This window comes from Vespula pensylvanica, chromosome 8 (genome assembly GCF_014466175.1).
Source record: "Vespula pensylvanica isolate Volc-1 chromosome 8, ASM1446617v1, whole genome shotgun sequence".
Taxonomy (NCBI): Eukaryota; Metazoa; Arthropoda; class Insecta; order Hymenoptera; family Vespidae; genus Vespula; species Vespula pensylvanica.
In genome coordinates this window covers 6,288,131-6,314,248 of record NC_057692.1, presented here as the reverse complement: position 1 = coordinate 6,314,248, position 26,118 = coordinate 6,288,131, and the positions used below count along the sequence as shown (strand labels likewise).

Sequence of the window (26,118 nt, the reverse complement as noted above, 5' to 3'; positions counted from 1 at the left end):
CAACACACGTGGCATTTATAATATATTCACTTTGATCATTTCTTCCTTCTTTCGTCGTTTTCCTTTTCCTCTCTCTTATTATTCATATCACGTAATCGCTCTAATAACAAGATTTTATAATATTATTTTTATTTGTCTTATAATATCTATATATATATAGATATATATCTCAACGTACAGAATAATATAACTTCTCAGTCAAATCGACGGTACCCTGTGTGATAAGTAGTAGTAAGCGATTGATTAAACTAAATACTAATTTCAGATTAATATCCTGGATAACAGCGAAGGACCGTGGTTATCGCATATTTCTCATCTTAATACATCTCGTTCGCCCATCTAAATTCGTTCTAAAACGAAATTATCTATCGAAAATATCTGTAATAATCTTTTCTTTTTTTCTCTTTTTTCTTCTTTTTTTTTTCTTTTTTTTTTTTTTTTTTTAATTCGCTTCAATTTGATACGTCGATTAATGTGAATTAGTGTGTACGTTGTCGATTATCTTTTCTTTTTATTTTTTTTTCTTTTGAATTTTTTCTTTAACTTTTTTTCGTTTATCTTTTAAATATTTAACAACAATAAAGGGAAAGAATAAGGCGGAATCGCATGGAAAATCTTCAACCGGACTTTCGCTTCCACCATCTCGAACTCCGGCAAATGTTCGCGGAGAACAAAAAGATGGAACAGTTTTTCGTTTCCCTACTTCTTTATCTTCTTTTTCTTTCGTTATTTCTTTGTCGTCCCTTTGAAAACAATGAGAATAAAGATTTACTTCTTGAAACGTTTTCTTTTTATGTTTTCCTTTTCCTTTTTTATTTCGCAAGATTGCAAAGTGTTGCGGAACTTTCAGAATACTACGAAACTGGTAATTATTTTTCTCCCTTTCTTTCTTTCTTTCTTTTTTCCTTTCTTTTTTCCTTTTTTTTCTTTTTTCTTTTTACCATGTCGATCATCACAGCTGTCCCTAAGAATAATATAGCACGTATGCTAATATATGTATGTATGTATATATAATAATTCATCGCTTTTAAAACATTTTTCCTCCTTCGTAATAATCCCTCTTTATAACTCTTTTCTCTTCTCTAACTAACGAGACTCGTAGAGGTAACCATATTAATTTTTTTTTACATCTTTTATGTTTTCTTTTTTTCTTTTTTTTTTCTCTCTTCATACTTAACTACGTACATATTATTTTAGCGAATTCTCGGCGATCGCACTTTTACGAGATAATAATTTAGTCGGTTCATTTGAAGATCTAAAAATGCGCGCTCGCCCGACGATCAAATCGAATACCGAACAATTATCGTTCTCGCTTCCATTTACTTAATCTCTCTTAATCTGTCGCACTGTCTTTCTCTCTTTCTCTCTCTCTCTCTCTCTCTCTCTCTCTCGCTCTCGCTCTCTTTCGTTCCGTTAATATACATACTCTACATTTAATCGATTCTTTAATATCATTTAACAGTTTTGCTTTATTAATATTGTAACTTTTAATAATATTTAAAAGATAACTTGTGATTGGTTGTCGCGTCAATGCCAATGGCCAAAATGTACAATACGATTAAAGTTTATATTCGTAACATCGTCTTCTCCCCCAACAACGCCAGCCTACGGAGACTATCCGAAAAACAATGTGGATTATTTATAATTATTATTGTTATGTTGCCATGTATATTTTTTTTTGTGTATCCTATCGAGAATATATTCGATAATAATCGCTCGATCGACACTCGAACTCTTTTTTAATTCCTCGCTTAAACGCGCTCGACGATCGTACTTACTACTCCTTTTTTGGAAATTTGTCGTAATTCCTTCCCCCACATGCTCGCGAGATCGTTTCTTTTCTCTCGAAGAAAGGACATTAATCGTCCTCGATTAAGACTTGAAATTCTTTTAATAGCAATAATATATTTTAAATTGCGATAAGCCATTAAATTCGCTTTTAAATTAATAATATACAATTTATCAGTAACGATCATAGTTGAAATTTTCCTTTCTTTATTTATCATCACTTTTTAGATAATCTCGTTTTGGACGAATGAAATAAAAGAAACGTTCGCGGGAGCGACAGCGGAAGTTAATAAATAAACATTTCGCGACCAAAGAAAGACGGCAATTCCGAGTTAAAACAAAATATCTATGTTGATTTTGTTCGAGATTTATCATCATTGTTCATAACGTTCATCACGCGCTAAGGCAATTCCGCTCTCTCGACGTTGGATTTCGGAACGCGAAGCCTTCGAGTTTCTTTTAATCTTCTACGAGGCGAATATTGTTTAAACAACGATATACACCCTCCTATCGTCGCTTTACTTTTACAAACGAGCTTTTTTCACGGTCCCATCCTCTTCCCCGATCCTCCTTTTCCTCGTTTCTTTTTTTTTGTCTTTTCTTTTCTTTTTTCTCTTTTCCCTCCTCTTATTATTTTCCCTTTCATTTCTCGTCGTATATTGACCAAAGAGAATTTGCTCGTAGTCGACAGAAATTCGAAGCAACGTTCGCGAAGGAGTATGGAAAGGGAAAGAGAATCTCTCGTGCAAAGGAAGAGTCTTCTAGTATGAAGTGCACATATTTTTTTTTTCTCTCTCTCTCTCTCTCTCTCTTTTCCTTCTTCCATCTCTTTTTCTTCTTTTCAACGAGAAGAGAGAGAGAGAGAGAGAGAGAGAGGGATAGATAGAGAAGTGGAACGCTTGATTCCCTCGAGAAAAAAGTGTTCGATTTCCCCTCCCCTTCACCCTCTTCTTTCCTTCTCCTCCGCTCAAATCCCCTTCCCCCTACCAAAAAGTAAAGACAAGAAGAAAAGGAAAAGAGGAAAAAGATGAACTCGGATCCATATCTTGAACGGAGAGCGTTCCAAGTTCGAAGGGCGAATAATTCGAAACTAGTGCGATTTAAGAAAGTAAATGTAAGCTACTTTGAAAATCACGAGGTATCGCTTGATTTCGAATTATTCGGTAAATCGAACCACCTATTTACGAATGTATGCGTGTATGTATATTTGTATATGTGTGTACGTATGTACGTATTACGTACGACGAGCCGTTCGCTTCTTGAAAACTTTCGTCGGATCGCGAGCTGGAGAAAGGTAAAAGGACAAAGAAAAGAAGCGATTAAGAGGGAAGGATAAAAGGTAAAAAGATTTTTACTCGCACGCGAACCCGCATTTAACGCGTTAATGTCGAAAAATACGATGGTTCGCGACTGTGTCTCTTGTGTGTGTCTTGTATTTGTGTCTCCCTGTATACACGTGTATGTGTATTTTTTTGCGCGTAGATTTATAAATGTCCGTGAGTATTCGTCTGTGAGTGCATATGCGGGCGAATGAGAGTGTTTCGATAGAAGGGAAAGAAAGAACGTCGCTTAAAACTAAATTATCGGGCTAAATTGCTATTCCCGTTTATATTTTTTATATCCTTCCTTACTTTCACTCTCCCTCTCTCTCTCTCTCTCTCTCTCTCTCTCTCTCTCTCTCTCTCTCTCTCTCTCTCTCTCTCTCTTTCATTCTCTCTCTTTCTTTCTTTTTTTTCTCGTTCTCTCTCACATACATTCTTCCTCTCTTACTCTCTCTCTCTCTCTCTCTCTCTCTCTCTCTCTCTTTTCTTCAATATCTTTACACTGAATGTCCCCTTACAGTCTAACAAAGAACAGTATTTATATTTGCGTTAGTGCACGCCACTTAAATCGTAGTATAAATCCCCCGTTTATTAAGTTGTCATCGATTTACTTACTAGTGATACGGATAATAAAATTCACTGGCATATTATTTGAATCACCTTGGCAGTTCATTGTGTGTTTTCTGAGAGTATAATGTGTGCGCTTTGCCTTTTTACCAATTTTGACATAAGGAGCGATTTGTTTGTTTTCGTTTCTTCCTTACCATCACCGTGCGTTTCTATGTTGTCTCTGTATTGTATGTGTGTGAGTGTGTGTGTGCGTGCGCGCGTGTGTGTGTGTTGTGCGTGCGTGCGCGTATGCATGTCTATCAGTGTTATGTGCGCGCATGTAATAGATGAGTTCAAGTCCGTCAGTCGGTCCCGTTCGTTTCCGTCCGCATATTTTTGTGTATTTTCACGTGTGCGAGCTTATTTTAATAATCTGTCCTTCCTATTTACAGCGGAAGCCAAGATCCTCAAGATCCGATCCTTCCCTCATAATAAGAGTCCTCGATCTTGAGCTCTTGCGTATTCGACATTTTTTCTTTGCTCCCCCTACCTCCTTTTCCTTATCCTTTTCCTCCTCCTCCACCTCCTCCTCTCCTCTTTTTTCTTCTCTCTCTTCGTCTCTATTTTTCTCATCGACATACCCATCGAATTGCTTTATTTTATCTGCATGTGTAAACATCTTGGTGTGCTCATGTGTGCGTATGTGTTCTCTTCACGCTTATACGCACGTACCCCGAAGTAGCAGTCACGAAATATTGAACGATTTCGAGGGACACAAATTCTTCTTTTTTTTTTTTCTTTCTTTCCTTTTTTCTGAATAATTTCAACAACAGATTTACATAGAATCTTTTATAGATATTAAACACGGATTATATTTCCGGACCGATATTCCCAGAATATTTTTCTAAAGATACGTATAAGAATGAAAATAATTATTTCGATATCGTGGATAATCCAAAGTGAAACTTAATCAATAGAAGCGAAATTTGGATTGGAAGTCAAGGAGAAAAGATGAGAAACAAGAAAAAAGAAAAGAAAAAAAAGGCGAGGGAGGAAACACGTTGGAACTATTTGATAAGCCCCTTTCAAGATATGATATAAAAACGTGATATATAACTATGGAAGAAATATCGACTGCTATCGAGGAACGTACGCGTTTGTGTGTGCTCGTATTCTCTGAGATTTCCGTTGTTCCTCCTCGTTTACCTTCTCACGATCCTACTACCACCCTCTGCGACCATCGCGTAGCCACGTACATACGTCGACTTGCTGCTTCGATAAGGTGTCCTCGTTCTCCTTTTTCCCTTACTCTTTTTCTTTCTTTCTCTTTTTTAAAAGAAACGTTACGTTTACGTGACGTAAGTCGAGATCGTAAGTTCCTTCCTGTATCGCATCCCTTCAACTTCCGCTTTTAAACGACGCGAAGCGTAAACGAGTGCTTCGAGTTCGTCAATGACGAAGAAGAAGGATCTCGCGACGAACGAGGGGAAAATAGAAGGACGAAAGGAACATCGGTTTTCCTCTTTCTCGATAGCGTTTCCTTTTTTCTTCTTCCTTCTCTTTCTTTCGATCATCTTCATCCGCTCCTCTCCATCGTATTTTTTCGCTCTCGCGATCAATCGAGCGCATTCCAGTACGGATCTTCGACGATCAACTACTGGCAGTTGCCTGGCTTTTCTGAATCACGTGACGATGATGTGCGGCGCCGATAATAGGACGGTGATGGTAGCGATGATGGTGAACAGAGTAAAAATGATTAGGCACATCCTGTCGATCACCATCGCCGCAAACTTCCAGTCGTTCGTCACCTTCGTGTTTTCCTCGTCGTTCTTTAACTGATCCGTTATCACCTGCGAAGATTAAATACGTTCAAAGATAGATCAAATATACCAACATAATCTTTAAAAATGGAACAAGGTGTAATCAAATTCCTTTCGAAATTTTCTTTTCAAATTGTCTATCTTTCTTTAACGATAATAACTTGATTTTGACTAGGCGATCGACCGTATCTAATTCTTCTAGCATATATCTTTAATAACTCGAAACTTTACGTGTACACGTTTTTTTTTTTCGTATTTAAAATTCCTTTCAAATTGTCTCTCTTTCTTCTTTGACGATAATAATTTGATCTTAACTACATGATCGATCATATCTAATTAATAACTAATATATAAACGTATATTCGATAACTCACAACTTTACGTGCAAATGTTTTTTTTTTCTGTTTAAAAGATTTTCGTATAACGCGTATATTTGTTGTAATATTCTTCCTCTTATCGTCTTTTGAAAAGATGATGAATCATTGGATATAACGTTCAAAGTATTATCGCAATCGATCTTATCGATTACCTTGATCTCCTTGAGGATCAGTATGAGCTCGTAACGCGCACAGAAGCAGGCGTTCTGAAATATCGTCTCGACCTGTGGCGCCGCCGTGTCTGACGGATGCTGATGATGATGCGGCGTGTGGCCAAGCTGATGGCCAGGATAGGAAGAGTGAGCTAACGGCGTCGAATGCTGATGATGCGGCGTGGGAGTCGCGTGACTGTGATGATGATGAGGCGTCGAATGTATGTGACTGTGTCCGTGGCCCATCGTATGATGGTGTGGACCCGGTGTACTGTACACGTTGTTCAATAAATTGTTGTGAGACGCCAGCGCGTTGTCATCCAGGTCCAGGACGTTTGCTAACAGTGATTTGCTACTCCTTTGATGCAACTCCAAATCACCATACGATTTGCTCGTACCTAAACGACATATGGGAATTAATTCATTCATTCATTCAGTAATTAAATTTGATCCGATTTCTTATGACGATGAATCGTCCGAATTAATAATACTCTCTTTTCGAACAAACAAGAGACTCGACTTGCTTTCGAAAGCTCGAGTTATTGAATTTACTTTTGGAAAGTAACAGACGTTTGAAGTCACGCACATTTCTTTTTTTATTTCGTTTTGTTATTTCTTTTTTCTTTTCTTTTCTTTTTTTTTTTTTACATTACCGGTGACCGGAGATGGCTTTTGAGATTTCTGCGTTTCTTTTTCCTCTTTGTCGGTTGGTCGTGACATTCGGAGTAAGCATGGTAACCAATATAGGAAAAGAATCCTGACCTACGAATAAAAGTTATAATGAAATTAATCGTAGCCGTGAAAGATCGTTTAAAATTTAATTAAATTCTTTTCAGCTATACAACGAACAGGCGAAAAAGAAAATTACCCATTCGGACATCTCGTGAGTGTCGGCATTTCGATGATGGTAATTTAAAATGAGGATCGTACTAACGACACTGCTGGCGACCATAAACATGATGCAATTGAAATACGTCCCTGTAACATCGATCAACGAAGGTCATTGTCTTCTAACGAAATATTCTGTTTATCGATTTGACTTTTCGATGAATATTACGGCGAAGAAGGAACAATGGAACATTGAAAGAAAAAAAAGAGAAGGAGGTATTATATTTACTTACCTAACAGCGGGACAGCGTCCGACGTAGCTGGCATTGTTTCGGCCACCATATTAAGGAACACAGTGAGAGACAAGAGAATCGTTACCCCTGCAAATAAAAAAAGAATGCCATTGAAGAGTCGTTGAATTAATAATCGTCAGAATTTCGAGAAGGAGAACTTTGAAAATTAATGCTCGAAAGGAAAGAATCTTCCGAGATATCTCAAGTTAGCAGATGTTACCGACTTGTCCTTCGACCGTAACTCACTCCCAATCGAGAAATTTATTCGAAGATCAAGCGACTCGTCGCGTCGTGACCATTAAAACTTGCAAAACTTTATCTGAAACTCGGACTCGTCCTGAATATTCTCGTCTCGTGACGCGTTAACTCTTAACCGGACACACTTTCGACGGTCCAACAAGTAGCCACCGAATCGATACTTCGTTCTTTCTTCGATGTCGTCTTGAAATAAAATATGTTACTTCGGTAAAAATACGATATATGCATATATATATATATATATATATATATATATATATATACACACACACATATATATATATAGAAAGAGAGATACAAGTTTCTATCATTTTATCCTTTTTTATTCGTTCCTTTGAATTTTCAACGAATCATGTTTGTTTCTTATAGAAACTTTTCCTTTATCTTCTTATTTTCTGATAGAAAAAGAATGAAAATACGTCCGTATTTGGCGGACGTACATATATAGTACGTATATACATACATATTTATAGGTAAAAATCATCGCAAGATATATACATATATACTTTATTTCTTTCTTGGCAGAATTTCGTAATGCGGAAACGTAAACCATTGTTTCGTCAGTACGCGCTTCAAATTCGGAAGGCATTTCTTAGGATTCTTAAAAATCCACCAAGACTTTCCCGGGATACTTCCTGTTGGAATTTCTTGCTGGCACACTTTTCAAATGCAGAATTTCAATTTGTTTTATCTCTTTGTAGTTGGTAAAGTCCGAACTAGACTAGTCTTTAAAAGCTCGACGAGGGTGAAGATGGACGTATAGGAAAGAAAAGAGATGGAGAATGAATTCGATAGAGAGATCGAGGATGTTTTTTTTTTTTTGTAAGATTTGTTGGCACAGGTACATCAAGAATCTGGAGCGTATCCTGCTCGAAGGAATGCGGGCTTGCAAGTAAAAGTCATGTCAACGATGTCTTGGTTATTTCTTGATAAAGGAAAATTGTCTGAAGGAGATATCACAAGACGTAATCGACGATATTCGATCAGTGATTAATAATAGAAAATAATCCTTACCGAGGGAGAGTTTCTCGCCGGAATCGGGTGGCAGGGTGAATCCCAAAACGGCCATGCTGGCGATTAATACGCACGGCACGATTAGGTTGAAGAAATAGTAAAGCGTACGTCTTCTAATGATGACCACAAAGGTGATGTCTATGTACGGTTCCGGGCAGCAATTGTAATAAATTTCGTTTCTTTTACCAGGGACCCCTGTTGGGAAAGAAAAAAAAAAAAAAGAAAAAAGAAATGTATTTACATAATCATACACGTACCCATACAAACGTATATCGTTAGATCATTCTCGTATAACGTACCTATGTAAGTACTTTTGCAAATAATCTTTTTACATCTACGTGTCTCTTTGTAAGAAAGATTTTAGTTGAGTGAACGATGTACTAGAAAAACTGCTTGTAAACTATCTCTCTCTCTCTCTCTCTCTCTCTCTCTCTCTTATCGCTCTGTTATCGTGGAAATTGGAATACGCCCGATGAAATGATATTTCATTCGTATCTTGCACGAATAAGCGCAAAAGAAGTCGAGCTTATGACGTGGACGAAAAGAACGGTCTCGCTTTTATTTTTAACCGATTTATTCCGCTTGCAGTTGTTGTTTCATCCACGGTTCTTCCCCTTCTGCTGTAGAAGCAGTAGACAGGGGCTTTACTTAAGATGCATTTCTACTGGGAACATTGTGATCTCGTCGCGAGCGCATACACGGTGTCTGTTTTGCTCCCTTGCGTGTAATATATCTACATTCATGTAGCGAGAAAAGATACTGCGATGCCGACTCGACGTACACTTGTAAATTTACATTTTTATATTGCAATTTAAGAAGGTATGGGTAAAATGGAGGGGAGAGAGATATAGAGCGAGCGAAAGAGCGAGAGAGCGAGAGCGAGAGAGAGAGAGAGAGAGAGAGAGAGAGAGAGAGAGAGAGAGAGAGAGAGATCCGAGCAAGACTCGAAAGCTTTACAGAGATGTTTTTCCCAAGAGAAGTATATGCAATTATTGTTTTCTCTGTCCTTCTTTTTCCTTTCTCTCTCTCTTTCTTTTTCTTTAATTTTTTGCTCCCTCTTTGGTTTTCTTTTCCACGACGTATCCGCGAGTATTGTCCGTAAGTTTAACGAGAAATTATCTTCTTTCGAGTCAGCTTGCTATGTATTTGTTAATTAGACTTTATCCTTTGTTTGCATTAATTGAGAAGTCGCAGCGGTCGACTTCCTAACGACGAATGAAATTTGATAAAAGGGACGAATTAAAAGCAATAAGTTTATCGTCCGGTGGACCACACGGTAAATATTAATATCTCTTGAATTTCCCTAGGAATGGAATTCTCCATTATTTCGTTTAATTAGACTTCGCTAATATTTCTCTCGGAATAAAATGGATCTGTGAATTAAATTTAAAGATCGTCGATAGGAGTAGATCCGTGAATGTATTACCCGCGAATTGACCGATATTTTCTTTTTCTTTCTTTCTTTTCCTTTTCTTTTTTTTTTTTTAACCACGAGAAGAATAATAAATATATATTCTGATAATAGCGATGAAATCGTTATCAATTTTATCGATCGGCTATTCGATCCTTCGTCTATTAATTTTGGTGATGAGTGTTGTCACAAAGAAAATCCATTATCAGGATTGGAATCCAAATTCATCGAAGCAAAGAGCGAAAAGCCTTTAAATGCGTTGATCCTAGGAATATTTGTCCGATAACGATATGACGACATACAAAGGAGAGGTCTCATCGATCATATCGACCGAAAATCGATCGTTCGATGGAACACATCTCTATGATCCCTTACCGTTCGTGAAGGATTTTAGAATTGCTAATCGACTAAGGGAATTATTCGCGATGGTGATAAACTATGCTCTCTCATTTCTCTCTCTCTCTCTCTCTCTCTCTCTCTCTCTCTCTCTCTGCCTTTTGCATTAAGGGAGAAAAAGAAAGAGAGACAGAGAGAGAGAGAGAGACAAAGAAGCTAGGTTTTGATAAGAGCTTGTAAAAACTTACCTAACAGATCCCACTCGCCGTTAGTGATGAAACTGCTGATGTCACCTCCTGCTTCGTCTTGCAATTGCAGATCCAACTGTTAACAATTTATTAGAAAATATTTAAACTATTCATATTTCATAATATCAAATAGTTTTATTTCGTTTTCTTTTTCTTTCTTTTTTTTTTCTATAGGAAACCAGTCTGTAATTGCGATTTATTTTACATCTCATTGATATTATCCTCTCACCTTTTCGAAAATCAATATAGTATTTAGGACACTGGGTGCTTGAATGCAATGCATAGTGAATTAATTACTGCATGAGAATCGTTAAATGAAAATAGGCGGTCCAGCTGAAAACAAAAAAAAAAAGGAAAAAAAATAGAAAAGGAAAGGAAAGAAAAGAAGAAGAAAACTGTTTTGCATCTGGTTAGTATTCAACCGATCGAAACCGGTGAAACGAAAACTGCAGCACAATCTACCCTCTAACTTTTCTCTCGCTTATCGTACGATTCGATGAACTTTCGAGCGTCATCGATCTCTCTATCTCTTTTTCTTCTTCTTCTTTTTTTTTTGTTATTTCGTTTTCTCTACATCACTTTGTATATTTAACACGAATGCTTATTTCGTTAAGCCAAGTGTTTTTATGTATAAGAATTGATTTGGTTCTCGAGCGCTTTCCTGTCTTTCTCATGTTTTCTCTCTTTTTCTCTCTCTCTCTCTCTTTCTCTCACACACACATACACACACACTCAACTAAACGGAACAAATCACCGATTCGATGATTTCCTTTTTCTATTCTACACCGGAACTGGATATCTGTCGAACGCGAACACATGATATTTGACCACGTAGAGATCTCATGAAATAAAAAGAATATCAAAGCACGTTTCCTTTCGAAAGACGAACTATATCCTATTCCATTGGAACTTTTTCTCACGAATACATGCAACAATATATAATAATACCACGATCAATTTATTACAAAATTATTGATTGACATTCGGTAGTCGGCAAAAAAATTCGATTTATCTTTTTTGTTCGTTTTTGTTTTCTTCTCTTTTTCTTCCTTTTTTCTTCTTGTATTTCTTTTTTCAAAGTTCACTCGAATTATCCAGTACTCTTTTTGTAAGTAGTATACGTCGGTAGATACTCGACGGAGTAACACTTCTATTGACGTTTTTTTCAAGTTTCTTTTTACTCTCGAGAAAGCAGTCTTCTTGATACAGAATAAGAAAGAGAGAAAGAAATGGTACGTCCGAGGATATACAGAGATAGAAAAAGAAGAAGAAGAAAATGAAGAAGAAAAAGGAAAAGCAAGAAAAAGAAAATGAGAAAAATAAGAGCAGAAGAAAAAACAGCAGAAAGCATATAAAAGCAAGTAGTGCGAGTAGGTTGGTAAGTACGGAAGTATCGCTGACCCCATTTCAAAATGTTCCTTACCTGAAAGCCGTCGTAAGTCCAAGAGCCAAATTTCATCTCACAGCGCTGATCGTCAAAGGGGAACCAGGTAATGTCTATCTTGCAAGTGCTCTTGAATATACCGGGCGGCACGTATAAGCAGGTGCCATTGTTCTTTACGACGACGTTCGTTGGATAAGTACCGTCGAACCCTTCGTCCGCGCTGCAACGGATTAAGAAGAACGATGAGAACGTGCTCTTGTCAATGATCCTCCAAACGATTTATTATCGACGTCGGACGATCGGACGATTGGACGATTTTCCTCATTACCGATTCTTCAAAAGTATTGAATGACTTTTTTTATCGGAAATATCCTGCTAGATCGAAAATTCAACGATTCTTTTATTTTCTTTTCTTCTTTCATTTCTCCTCTTATTTTTTAATTTCTTTTTCTTCTCTCTCTCTCTCTCTCTCTCTCTCTCTCTCTCTCTCTCTCTCTCTCTCTTTTTTCATTCGTTTCAGTTCCTTTCCCTTTTTTTTCCATTCCCCATTTAGTTTCCTCTATCAAAAAGAATCGACTTTGGCTCGTCGCAGGATGGAACACGAAAAGGAAAGAAAAAAGTCAAGGGGATGTCCGTTTTCGCGTCTGTTTTCCATTAGTATCTCAAAGGACTGGAAAGGCACAGTGCCCGCAAGACCGAAACCAATTTCTAATAGAAAGGATTGGCCTGCTTTTGGACGATTGTGCTTTACGCTTTGCTTCGATGCATCCGAAGATTTCATCCAAGAAAGATGCAATGGCACAGACGAGGGACAAGATATACTCGCGGCCGATCGACTTGTACCTTTTCTCATGAAAAAGGATTCTTTAACCTAATCTCCGAATGGAATTAATTGGATTCTCTAATTCCTATTAAAGATTTGATCAAATTTCATTAACCCGAAACATGCATGTTCTTTGAACATTCCCAACGATACATCTAATCGGATTTCTCGAAACAATTTCGTAAGAATCTTTAGAGAGAATTCGATATTCCATTAATACGCATTTATTTATAAGGATATTCATTGTTAAAAATAAAAGAATTAAAAGAAAAAGAAACAAATAAATAAACCGAACTAACTTTCTGAATTAATTATTATGAAATATTATTATATAAATTTTCTTCTTTTATTTCTTTTTCATCGTGAAATATAATCCTGTAACTAATGCGAATGAATGGAAAATAACGAACACCCGGTGAAAAATTATTTAATTAAATCCACGTTAGAACGGCCGCTTGCTCCTCAATGAAGTCTCGTGCTTTTTTAATGCGCTTCAACGAGTAACCACCGCAACCACTATCCATGTTGCGACCACCGACGACGGACTGAGACACCGAGAAATCTCTTCTATAACTCCTCGAGAATCATCGAACAAATATAGAATCGTGATTCGGGTCTCGTCCTCGTTACGTGAAAATACGTCTTTCAATAGTCGAACAAGATATGAAAACCACTTCAACTTGAGAATTTGTCTTTATTAAAATAAAAAAAAAAAAAAGAAATAAAGAAAGAAAGTAAAAACGAAAACAAGAAATGACTCTTTTTATTTGGCTTTTGTTTTCAATTTTTATTTTTAATTTTAGAACATGACGCGTGTAAGAAATATTCAAATATAATTTCGATATATAATTTTCAATAATTTAAAAACGCGGTTTTCTCAATATTCTTTTCCACATTTATTTATTTTAACTCGTAATCATTGTTATATAAAATGCTGAATATCAGAAAGTTTCCAATGAATGTATATATGTACTATAATGCTAAACAGGAATAAATGCCTTTGCAGAATTTAATTGGGTAAAGTACACAAACCTTAAGAGTACGCAACTGGGGTAACTTTCTGGTCGCTTAAACAGCATTTAAAATTAAACGAACGACGAGAATTGTCGATAGTCGTTGAAAAAATCATAAAACAAATATGCATATCGAAATAACTTTTTTGTAATATTTTCTAGTACTGATTTCTTTTACTTTTTAATTGCGCGATTCTGTGTCAATTGTTCTGACATAATCAATAAAAAATTATATATTTAATATTTACGTATATTCGTGTGTGTTTACTACTTTATAATACATATCTATATATAGTCTTATACATTTTTATATATATATATATATATATATATATAGCTTCTAACCGTCCCTTCTCGTTATTTTAAATTGGCAATTTCTAATGAAAAAATTACATTTATAAAAATTTTAGACGATACGAGATACTCGTCGCTAGTTTATCGAAAAGAAATCGAAATTTCGACGAGAAAATCGAACATTCGGAGAGAAACGACGTAGTTTTAAGAAGTATTTTTCACAGAACGAGAAAATAAACGACTGAAGGTTGGCCTCTTCTCCCCTCTAGGGTTTCAACCCTCTTTTTCGTGAGAAGAGATGCGAAGCTCGCAGCATGCGAAATATGATTTTGAATGGAATGCATCGGGACGATTCTACGGGGCCACGGATATAAGGCGGGTGAATGGTATACATAATACACTCCCTCGTCCAGGCGACTAAGGATTGGTTGGAACTCAGCCAGTTGGCCACAACCCAATCCGTTATTTCATTCTTTTTGAATCCACCCTCCGAACCCACCTCGCCACACCCACCACCACCACCAACGGCAAAAGCGAAGCCAGCCGCTACCCCTAAACGCACGACCGTTTCATCCGGCGTTTCACCCACCCTCTACTACCACCCTTTCTCTCTCTCTCTCTCTCTCTCTTTCTCTCTCTCTCTCTCTATATATATATATCTATCTATCTACCCATCTATCTCTCACTCGTTTCTTTTTGCCGCATGCTCAATTCGCAGAAGCGGCGCCGTATGTGACATCGAAAATTAAATTCCCATCGAAGCGTCAACATCCGCACACTCGCCGTTTTCCCTCGACCATCTTTTTACTCCACTTCTACTCTACTCTCTCTCTCTCTCTCTCTCTCTCTCTCTCTTTTATTTTTTTTTCTCTTTACACCTACACTACATCTTCCTCATCGTACTTCCCACCGAAGGGTTTAGAGGTCGCTCGTATTTACGCGAGTCGAAATCGACCAGGTAAATAGTTACGGTTCACCAACCGTTCTCTCCTCATTCCTCTGTGACCTACCGCGATTGCTTCTAGCTTTACTGAAAATTCGAAAGAGTACTTGATCGAAGAGGATAGACAAAAAAGAGAGAGAGAGAGAGAGAGAGAGAGAGAAAAGGGAGGGAGAAAATCGGTAGCTAAATTCGAGTTCGACCTGCGATCGAGTTCGTATCTATGAATGTAACTGGGATGAAAATGCCACAGGCGATGCTTCTTGTATCCCTTATAACGTTTCCCTCAGCCACGATTACGATTAACGGAAATGGAATTTCCTTCGAAGATCGTGACTTGCTCGAGTCAATATTAGCTCGGTTATATCCTTATGAAGCGAATATACTATATGAAGGTCCACTGTATAAACCATAGCTTCCGACTACCTACCGATATATGCTCTTTTAAACGCTCACTGCGTAATTAATGGGCGTTGGTGACGCGTCAAACCGCGTACCAATGCGTACCAAAACTGTAATAACTTTCTTGTTTAGAATGATAAACGAGCTGGTTTCTATAGTACAATAGGGAAGAACTTGATGATGAGCTGTTAATGTGTTACTTTTCTCCTCGTGTATTTAACGAAGAAAGGCCTGTGTTTTTGGAAATTTGCACAGCAGAGGTCCAACACGTTAACTTTCCATCCTTTTCATCAGCTCCGTCTATCATACTTTGTTTCATGTTCGCGCAATCCCGTATTAACGAATATTCATTCATTTATAAAGGCTCGTAGACCGTTTCATATATTCGATCGTATTAATTTTGGAACATATATATTACGTACACATTGAGAACTTATTTTAATAAATTAATAATGAATTTGTAACCGCCTCGAAATATTCAATGACTCGTGAATAATACTTTGCATTATTATGTATATAAGCTGAATCGTATAATGTAATACACTGCGAACGTCTAAATGTTTTATATAAAATGATGAAAAATAATCTATAAAAAATGGATCACAATGATCTTTTAAAAATGTGGCTAATATAAAAGACAACAAAATTTATTAAGCTCGAAGATTATTAAGCAAGCAATTTTCATTGCATCACGAAGGAGTGTTCGTTCACTCTGCAGATATATTCACACGTAAGAGATTTTATAAAGAAAGGAACACCAAAGAATACGATACACAAGAAAGAAGAGCGATCGACAGCATTACCGTCGACCGTAGAGAAACTCGGATATACCTTGAGTGCACTCTAAGTGCAATGTTGCAGCGTCACCTGGTTAGACGAGAGCTAAGGTTTCTTCTTGAGGCATTCAATAGGATGACGCCATGAACATCGAAGGTAGTCATGGTGTTCGTGTCATTGACAGTATTACTTTCTTCTCTTCAAAGTAGACAGGATAACTATTATCCTTGAAACCATGGATATTTTGAAATCGTCTTTTTGCATTCGTCACGCGAGTGCTAAAAAGCTATTTACTTTCTCGATAACATTGCAAGAATTCATTATTTAACGAAACTCGTTATAAACGAATTGATTTACAAGATGGAAGGGAAAAGAGAAAGAGAGAGAGAGAGGGGAAAAGAAAAAAGAAATAGTCCTAAACTCGTTTTATAAAGATCGTTTAGTATTCGTTTGTAACATGCCTAGAAATATGAAATAATAATAATAATAATAATAATAATAATAATAATAAAAATATTTGAATGTCGTTTATCGTTTTTAGTAAAACGCCGTTCAATTTAACAAACTTCCAGAGAAATCCAATGTTTTTGCGAATGCGTGGGCGAGTGCCATTGTCATTCGAGCAAGCTCCCAACTAATCCTACCTTTCGCACGTTTGAAGGAAACCTATTTCAGTCTGTGGAATTCTCTTGCCACCATTCTCCGGTTCACCCTTCTCTCCATTCCTCTACGTAATAGTAACTACATGTTATTCCGTTATTGCGCGACATTTGGCACGAGTCGTGAGCAAGAGAAGGAGAGAGAGAATGATCGTTCTATACTCATTCACAATGGTTACAAAGATGTTCCTAAGATTTTAGCAAGAAGCCGAGATTTTTGCGACATTTAAAATGAAACATTACTGTAAGAACGTTCAACGATAATATTCCTTTCAAAGCTCACCTAATTCTTTTCGATCGTTTCTCGACTTTTTTTAAACTTTAATACGTGCTCGCTTATCATTAAAAGATAAATACGACGATCGTAACTTCGTTAATCGAAAAGCTGAAAAATGGATGAAATCCATAAAAAAGGAAATAGAGATCGTTAACAATTATCTCGTAGATCAATCGATCTACGTAAAAAACACAATCGATCTATGCATCGAAACGATCATAGAAATGTTCAAACTGATACGTAGTTTATCATCAATGACTACTATTGTATTTTGATAAGGAAAGAAAAAAAAAACAGCAAGAGAGAGAGAGAGAGAGAGAGAGAGAGAGAGAGAGAGAGAGAGAGAGAGAGAAAAGAAGATTGGAACAATGGTGGTAAAGGGCATGATGGATTCCATCTGCTCGATTGTATTCATGGTATCGCTCGATAATGTTCATACCCGTGAGGCTCGAAAACCACTTAATCTTCGTCCAGAATACAGGAGAAAGACAATGTCCTACCTAGAGGGATAGAGAAATACCTGGCACGTACCGAGAGAAATAGAGAGAGAAAGAGAGAGAGATGGAGGCCGTGAGAGTGAGCATGCAATCGAAATTGCATACTGGCGAATCGCACTTTCCGGCAGGAGCTGCCGGTACATTGTTCACCACGCTGCAAGCGATCTATTCTCTCAATACCTAATTACTGGAAAGTCGGACAACCCGTGTGCCCGTTCAATCTGATTTAGATTCCAATAACCTACGAGTGTGACAACTGAGACCAGCTATCCGAAATGGTTTTCGGGCAAGGGTATCTACATAAATGTGTATATGTGTGAAAATGGCAAGCCTCTAGGACAGTGAAATCGTTGGAATTCGCATTCCGCTTTCTTCGAAATGCCAGAAAGGAATACGCGTCGCAACGGGAACTCGTTCTTCGAATTATTATCACTATGCTGTGTGGTACGAGCCAATGCGACGAATGCATGTCCTGTTCATGTATGTACGTGTACACGTTTCTAGGTATAAATATTTGAGAGAAAAAGCGAGAGAGAGAGAGAGAGAGAGAGAGAGAGAGAGAGAGAGAGAGAGAGAGAGAGAGAGAGAAATCGAGTCAATGAAATGAACGAATACCGTACTAATGAAAACTCGTTCCAATCTCTCTGTAAACTTTTTCTTTTTTTTGTGCAATTTGTAAATATGATCATTATGAACGTCTTGTGCAATCAGAATTGTTGAAAACGTTTCTATTGTATCATTAATTGTGTTGATTTGAACCGTTGAAAAAGGATTAAAAAGCATGTGTAAAGACTGATCGAGTTCTTTGGAAAGAACGAGAAAGGGAGGAAAAATAAATTGTCAAACATTCATCAAAAAGTCATCAATCGAAGCCATCTATTCTCGTTGCAATAATTTGTGGACGAAATACAGTCGAAATCTCTATCTCTCTCCTCTCTCTCTCTCTTTCTTTCTTCCCTTCCCTCTTCAGTTTTAATCGAGTGTTCCCTTTACGATGTAAAATGCTATAAAAACCCGAACCATCGACGAAACGTATGCTTTGAAATGTCCAGCATTCATTATATATTGGCAAACAGGGCACGAAGGTAAAAGAATTCGGAAATGGCGACAGGGAACAGGGACGAATCAGAAATGGGTGGAAGGAGCAAAGGGGTTTGCGGATGGGACTCGAACGAGAAGAAGTAGGGAGTAGAGGAGAATGGGGAGGGGGGAGGTAACAGGGATAGGGTTTAATCTGCTTTGGCTTGAATTTCAAAATACGCGATGGCTAATGCATATTGCCTTTGGCATCGGTCCAACTTTCCTATGCGGTGGAATCCTCCCTCTTGTCCTCTCCTACATCCCCATCATTTCTCCTCTTCGCTCACGGTAGCGTCTCCTTTTTGGCCTACCATGCCCCAGGAAACCCTCTCCCTCTCAACCAGTACCCACGCGAGTCCACCTATGTGGCCAATGTAAACTCATTTTGTCATACATTAAGCGGCGCGATTCTCCTCTACCTCTTTCTCTTTCTCCTCCTCCTTCTCCTCCTCCTCATCATTCTCCTCCTCGGCCTCTTTCTCTTCCTCCCACGACCGAGCTGTCTCCAGCCTCAACAGCAGCGGCTGTGTCCTGGCCTCAAACGATATTTATGCCATATTAATCGGCTATCTCCTTTGTATGCGCCTGCATACGACTATGATCGTCCTACCGAGTGTGTTCCTGACGTTGCCCTAAAATCCATCCGGCAAAGCAGTCAGCTAGATCCACCTCGTTCATTCTCGCACTACTACTATTACTATTACTATTATTGATACTAGGACAACCGCTACTACTACTACTTCCACTATTGCTGCGGCTGCTACTGCGACTGCTGCTACTGCTGCTGTTGGTACTGCTGGTGTTGCTGCGGCTACTGATGCTGCTGTTGGTGCTGTTACTTCGACCAATCGCAAAAGTCGGTCGTGAGGCATCAAATTGCCGTCTATGATTATCCGATTAGCAGAAGGGACGCGGTTATTAGTAGCTCGTTCGCAAAAGAGAAAGACTCGATCTCTTCGTCTTCGTATTCCTCTTTTTTATTCCATTGCTCGGTGCCAAGGTGCACGGAGACTCTCTTTGTCCTTCCTTTTCTGGAGAACGATGGAAGTCGATCCTTTATGGTCTTATTAAACTTTAAAGATCCTCTCAAATTGAAAACTCGAGATGGTGCACTCTCTCCTTCTCTCTCTCTCTCTCTCTCTCTCTCTCTCTCTCTATTTCTCTCTCATTCTCTCTCTTATTATTTTCTTTGTGCAATTCATGCTCTCTTAAGATGAGAAAAATCACGTTAGATATTAATGATCGTGAAAAACGAAGTAATTGAAAGCACGAACGTTGCAATTTCGTATAAGGGTCTTCGATGACAATGACTTAATACTTAATTCCTCTTTAACGCAATTATCTAATATTTTCGCTTTGGAAATTTGAAGACAATAGCATTTTCATAAAAGATTACGTAATATCGAGAAACATTATTTTTAATCACTCATAATTTATAAGTACGAGAGATTTATTTATGGTTCGAGATATTTATCGATGATGTTTCAAATAAACGTTTTATAAATAATAAATATTCACACACACACACACATACACAGAAATACAATATATAATATATACATATATATATATATACATATAAATGAAAAATTTTCCGATTGATGAACAATATGTTAACTTGAGCGGTGACGGTGCAATTGCTTACAATTTATCTCTGATCCGTTCCATCTCTATCTCTGGGTATATCGATCTATCTCCAATCAAGCTACCGCGGACGATAAATTCAACCTCCCTTAATTCCTTTTCCCTTGTCGTATTTACCGTCGTTCCTCGTGGCCTGATTAACGAACGCTGTCACTGGTCTGCATTTTGAACACAAAGTTTGGCAAGGCACGTCGAGCATAGGCCATTCCGTTCGATCACGAAACGAACGAAAGAATGAAAGTGGAACGAAAGTCGTTTGGTCGGACAGTCGGACGTGTTCGAACGACGCGATTAATAGTATCAGCTCTTTCGCTGAAGATTATTCCTTTCTTTATCTTTCTCTTTCTCTCTCTCTCTCTCTCTCTTATCTTTTTTTTTCTTTTTCATCATCGATAAATTAATAAGTAACCGTATTTTTCGAAAACTTTATTTTCGACGATACGATGAAGGTTTATACTGGAAAATTGGTATCTTTCATCCCTCTCTCTGGCTTTCTCTCTCTCTCTCTCTCTCTCTCTCTCTCTTTCTCTCACTCTCACCCTCCCTCTCCCTTTATCGATAGGATCAAAATGAAGTTCTTTCGCTCTGATTCGCGATCCCAGATATGCATTGATCAACCTAACTGAATTTCTATTATTTGATCTCTCCCATGTACTATCTCTTTTTTGTTCCTTTCTTCTATTCCCTTCTTTGTTTGTATTCTTTTTTCTTCTGTTTTCTTTCGTTCCTATCATTTTCTTCTTTTCCTGTTTTGTTCTTCTTCTTTTTTCTTTTTTAGTTGACACTTGCGCTTCGATGAATTCGTAAGGTCTTTCGCTGCGAGAGCACGATAACGAATTTGACGTCAGCATTTTTCATTGGATATATGTATATACGATGTTCGCGGTTGACTGAAACTTTTGATGGTATCTATATATGTATATCCGATACATGTCTTTTTCATTACCGATTACCTGGCTATTTGAAAAAAATAACAAAATAAGAAATCTCCATAACTACTGACGTACTTATTTTTAGATACTGACATTTTCATGCGAACTTTTTTTCCCCCTGTTTCTTTTCTCATAAGCATAACATCCTACGACGTAAAATTTCTATCAATAAAATTCTTTCGGAAGGATGTACTGTCTTTCTTAAGGAAGAATGATTTACCATAGTGAAAGAGACAATGATTCGACGCGAGAAGATGTTACAAATTTTCTATGAACGAAGGAACGAGATTCGATTTGCAGTGGATCCTCGTTCAGCTCGACTGTCTCAGTGCATAAACCCCGACGTATGTACGTGTCACACGTGCGCACGTTAGTTATCGTTTTGCGGCTCGACCGTGTTCTACTTCGGTAATTTTATGTCTCGTATAAAACCACTGTGTACGTGGACCTTTTACCGGGTAGCAGCTCGATTTATTTTCTGCGATAGATCCGTAAAATCGACGATATTAAACAAACCTAAGTCCTAGAATCTTTTCGTTATATCGAATTTAGAAAAACTTTGAACGAACGATAGAGACTTATCTTATTATTCCTCGTTAAATAATCTGCTTCGAAAGGAAGTGCCGTTTTATACTACGTATAAATACAAAACAGTACAAATTTTATACGTATAATAATAATTATTATTATATAATATTAATTTTAATAATGATAATAATAATAAAAATAAAAATAAAAATAATAATAATAATAATAATAATAATAACAGAAATATGAAAATAATAGATAAACTTTAGAAAGCAAAGTTGGAAACAAATGAGCTGTGTTATCGGTTAAAATTATCCTTTTTATAGTAGATATATATCCCCTTAATGAGTTTACTTGACGTTACATAATTAATCTATCATACCGCAAACTTATTATTTTTTCATCCAGCAGATAACGTGTGTACGACAATAAATTTCCTAATTAATAGAACTACGTTATACTCGATCACGATTCGCGTACATCTACTTATCGATAAATAAATAAATGTTTATAATTCGATCGATCGAAATTTATGAGAACGATCTTTGATATTAATAAATGGATGGTCGTCGTCGGAAACGTCGGATTTCAATTAGCGAAAAGAAAGAAAGGGAGAACAGGTAATAGGTTAGACCGTAGCAACAAATCAAGATATAAAAATCTCATTTCCACGAAGCTGCGAAGTGGGATTCGGTCCGTTAAGTGGTTCGATGCTCGTTCACAAACACTGCCACAGACAGACGGTATATAAACGAGCTATCCGAGCACCGTACCATTCATTTTATTCGCTTAATGCATCTTAAGCCGAACTTTTTAATTCGACAAATACGATGCGCAACGCGGCATCGTCGACTTCGTCGTTGTCAGTGGCTTGCGCCCGATACATTACCTACTTAAAAACAATAGCCAGGCCGCAAGCGTTTTCCGACAATGTATTTCCACGAGAGGGAGTTACTTTTCCTGATTCCCTTTAAATGGTGACAGTGGCTTTGTTTTTAATGCGAGTGACCCACTTGGCCCAGCGTCCCATTTTGCCCCGATATTTTCTATGCCTCCAGGTAAATAGTATACTTCCTCACCTACGAAGAATCTAGTTCTTTTTCCTTAACCGATTAATCGTTCTCGATTTTCTCCATATATATATATATATATATATATATATATATATATATATATGTATATGCATGCGTTAATTCTATCGATAAAATCAAACGGATTAGATTTAAATAGTTTGAAAAAGAAGAGCTGAAAAAAATCAAAAACCGTATAAATCTTCTCAACGTAAAATTAATACGTTCCAATCGCAGCACCTATTGAGAAACTTCAAGCAATCGATATAATAAAAAACGTATAAAAATAAATTCTCAAAAAGAAATCCAAGAGGTATATCACCCTACACATCGCACCTCTTCACTGTACTCGAATGTAATTTCTTCCTTTTTTATGTTTTTATTTTTTTTTATCTTTCCTTTTTTTCATTTTTTTTTATCTTCTTTTTTTATTCTATTTTATTTTACTTTGTTTTCTTCTTTTTTTATACAATCCAATACTATCCAAAGCTATCTCCGAACATTGATGCCCTCGTAATGTTTAAACGATCAAACGTGTTCGTTGCTCCTCTTGATGATACTCGTGCGCGCGTATGTTCTCCCGCAATATATATACATATACTCATACATATACATACACATACACACACATGTTCGATGAGAGTCGCATGAAAAGTGGAGCGCGGGAGAATTGTGCAGAGCGGCGATGCGACAAAGCAGCTAATTGATCGATCAGTCCTTTGCCCGCGACTCGGCCGTTTGCCATCCTTGTAATGACCTCACGACCCGCCATATTATAACGTTATACGCTGTAAACAGAATAGATCGCACCTTCGATGTTCCCTGCTCATTACCTTCATTAACGTGTATATGTTTCCTTCGTTGAACGCACATGCGCCCTTTTATACCATACAGCTTATCTCTTAAACGCATTAAAACTCAAAACTGCGAACACGTGTATCGCTCTCCTCTCTCTCTCTCTCTCTCTCTCTCTCTCTCTCTCTCTCTCTCTCTCTTCCTCTCTATCTGATATGTATCTATCTATCTATCTATCTATCTATCTATCTATCTATCTATCTATCTATCTTTTTCATCCTCTATTTTTCTCTCTTTCTTTTTTGATTCTCGTAATCTCCAACACAGCGACAAGTGCAAAAAAGACAAGCTGATGAAAAAAACAAAAATAAAAAGAGAGAAGCGTAACGCTAGCTGGTACTGATACAACGAGCACAGTATGCATACATATAGGGTGACCGCGTAAACAGGAACAGGTTAGGTATCCCGACATTAAAGGAGATGGAAGGAAAGCCAAGCATTTGCTTGTATTACTTTTTTAAAAAGTTCTCGCTGTCTTTCCTCTTTTTTAATGTTTTTTATCCGTCTAGATTAATTTCATCGAAATTTGAGTTTTCTCTTAGTTGTAATAAATATTATATTTACGAAGAGAGAGAGAGAGAGAGAGAGAGAGAGAGAGAGAGAGAGAGAGAGAGAAAGTAAAAAAGAAAAAAAAAGAAAGATGATTGCAATAATATATAATTTACTTTTAATTTAAAGTCTGTAAAAGGTAATTAGAAACATCAGAAAATTTTGAAGTTTTACGAAGTTCGAGTATACGAGTTAATTTTAGAAATGACTTTTTTATAATTTTGTTGGCATCTTGTATGTTTTTATTTCTCTTTAATGGACATCCACGTTAAAGTTTTTTTTTCGTTCCTCTCGTTCGTTCTCCTTTTTGATACAATTTTATCACTTTTTCTCTATCCTAGACGCATTTTGATAATTACATATTCATTCATTTTCTGTAATATTTAATATACGTGTAGATGAGTACTCGTATATACCCAATATAATATTCTTTAATAAATATGTCAGACTACTATTGCACGCTCTTGAAAATACAAATACTAATATAATTTCGTGTCGAGAGAATTGCAAAAGGTCTCTAATTTTTTTACATCGAAATCCGATCCTAATTACGCGGCGTATTCTTTTAATCATCATAATCGATACTCATTGTTCCTCATAAATAACGCTTTTATTTTTAATTTTCATTTCAGACTGTGCGTGGAATTTGAATAGATAAATTTTTCTTTAAATCGATTAACAATAGCAGCAATAGCTTCGATCGATCGAACAATGGTGTTGAATAATTCGATGTTTTAAAAGGTTCCATCAAATATTTGCGATATTCCGACAAAATTCGTTCTTCTTGTTATTCTCTATTTGTATTGTTTTATTTTTTTCTTTTTTGTTTCCTCGGTTTGTTTTTATCGTAGCAACGAATAGATCAAGTTTCTTTAACAAGGAATCGTGGCTTGTACTTTGAAAATAGTAGACTTTCTATTCTATACCATTCGTTCCGTCGACTAAAATGTCGAACATAAAGATTCGCAAAGTTCTCGCGTAAGATATTTTTCGATTTATACATCGAGAACGTCGGACTCCTTGCGAGTCTTTCCCGAGAGAAGCCTTGAATTTCCATAGAGGACACGTATTTCGCTTTACAAGAAAGAAAAGTTGCGGACATATGGACTTTCTTCATAGCTTTTTGAGTTAAAAGTCCGTAAAAAAGTTCAGCGAACGTTTCATAAATCCTTTTCTTTTTTCTTCCTTTTCCTGTTTCTCTTCTTTATTTTTTCTCTCCTCCTTTTTCCTTCTTCTTAATCATCTTTTCTCCTGATCTACATAAATTTCACCGAAGCCTCTGGGAATTGGATTGGACACCTTATAGTTGCTCGTCTTATCGCTACTACTCATTTCTACGTAGTTCTTCTTTAATGTTCGCATATATTTTATATAAAAATTGGATTTACAAACAGTACATGGTATAATTTTATTCCTTTCTCAAAGTGCTCGTTTCAACTACTTATAAAAGGAAAAGGCATGTTATTAAAGATTACAATGACACTTTACGATTTATTGTTCGAACAAAAGGATAATTCTTCGAGTGAGTTTTACGATTGATTCCGTTGAATTCGTTGAGCGGAACTACAAGAGATATTGAATTTAGTTAACGTTGAGAAAAAATATTTCGTACGTTGGTGAAGATCGATTGCGACTGTGAGGATCGTATCGGTAAAACGGGATTGTTAAATCGAGCTTTTTCTAAACTAAAAACGTATATCCGTTTTATAAGACCTCGACTTTTCACATCCGTTAGAATATCCAATCTCTCTCTCTCTCTCTCTCTCTCTCTCTTACTCTCTTCGTTTGTTCTAACGTATAATCAAACCATCCGATATTTCCTATTTCCGATTGTAGTTAAGAACGGAGATCCGTTCTCCTTGTCTGGCCAAGATGCATTGCAGTTACTTTGGCCGATAAAATTTTCTATCGCTTTCGGGCGATACTCTCATGAATATTAACAAACGTAATCTAACGGACGATTTATATTCATAGATTTTCTCTCCACTTTTCTTTTCT

At 36.9% G+C, this 26,118-nt stretch overlaps 1 protein-coding gene across 3 annotated transcripts in view; it reads right to left on the bottom strand.

Annotated features, from left to right (window-relative positions):
* Positions 1 to 4,251: 4,251 nt before the first annotated feature.
* The window catches only part of LOC122630847 (neuronal acetylcholine receptor subunit alpha-7-like), a 127,945-nt gene continuing 106,078 nt past the window's right edge, over positions 4,252 to 26,118 (bottom strand). For all 3 annotated transcript variants that reach the window (XM_043815820.1, XM_043815818.1, XM_043815819.1), the window contains 8 exons: positions 11,820 to 12,000; positions 10,397 to 10,472; positions 8,402 to 8,596; positions 7,130 to 7,216; positions 6,877 to 6,986; positions 6,662 to 6,770; positions 6,009 to 6,406; positions 4,252 to 5,509 (listed from right to left, as the gene is read on the bottom strand). In XM_043815820.1, the coding sequence (XP_043671755.1) occupies positions 5,342 to 5,509; positions 6,009 to 6,406; positions 6,662 to 6,770; positions 6,877 to 6,986; positions 7,130 to 7,216; positions 8,402 to 8,596; positions 10,397 to 10,472; positions 11,820 to 12,000 (1,324 nt within the window). In that variant the 3' untranslated portion in view covers positions 4,252 to 5,341. The remainder of the gene's footprint in view (positions 5,510 to 6,008; positions 6,407 to 6,661; positions 6,771 to 6,876; positions 6,987 to 7,129; positions 7,217 to 8,401; positions 8,597 to 10,396; positions 10,473 to 11,819; positions 12,001 to 26,118) is intronic.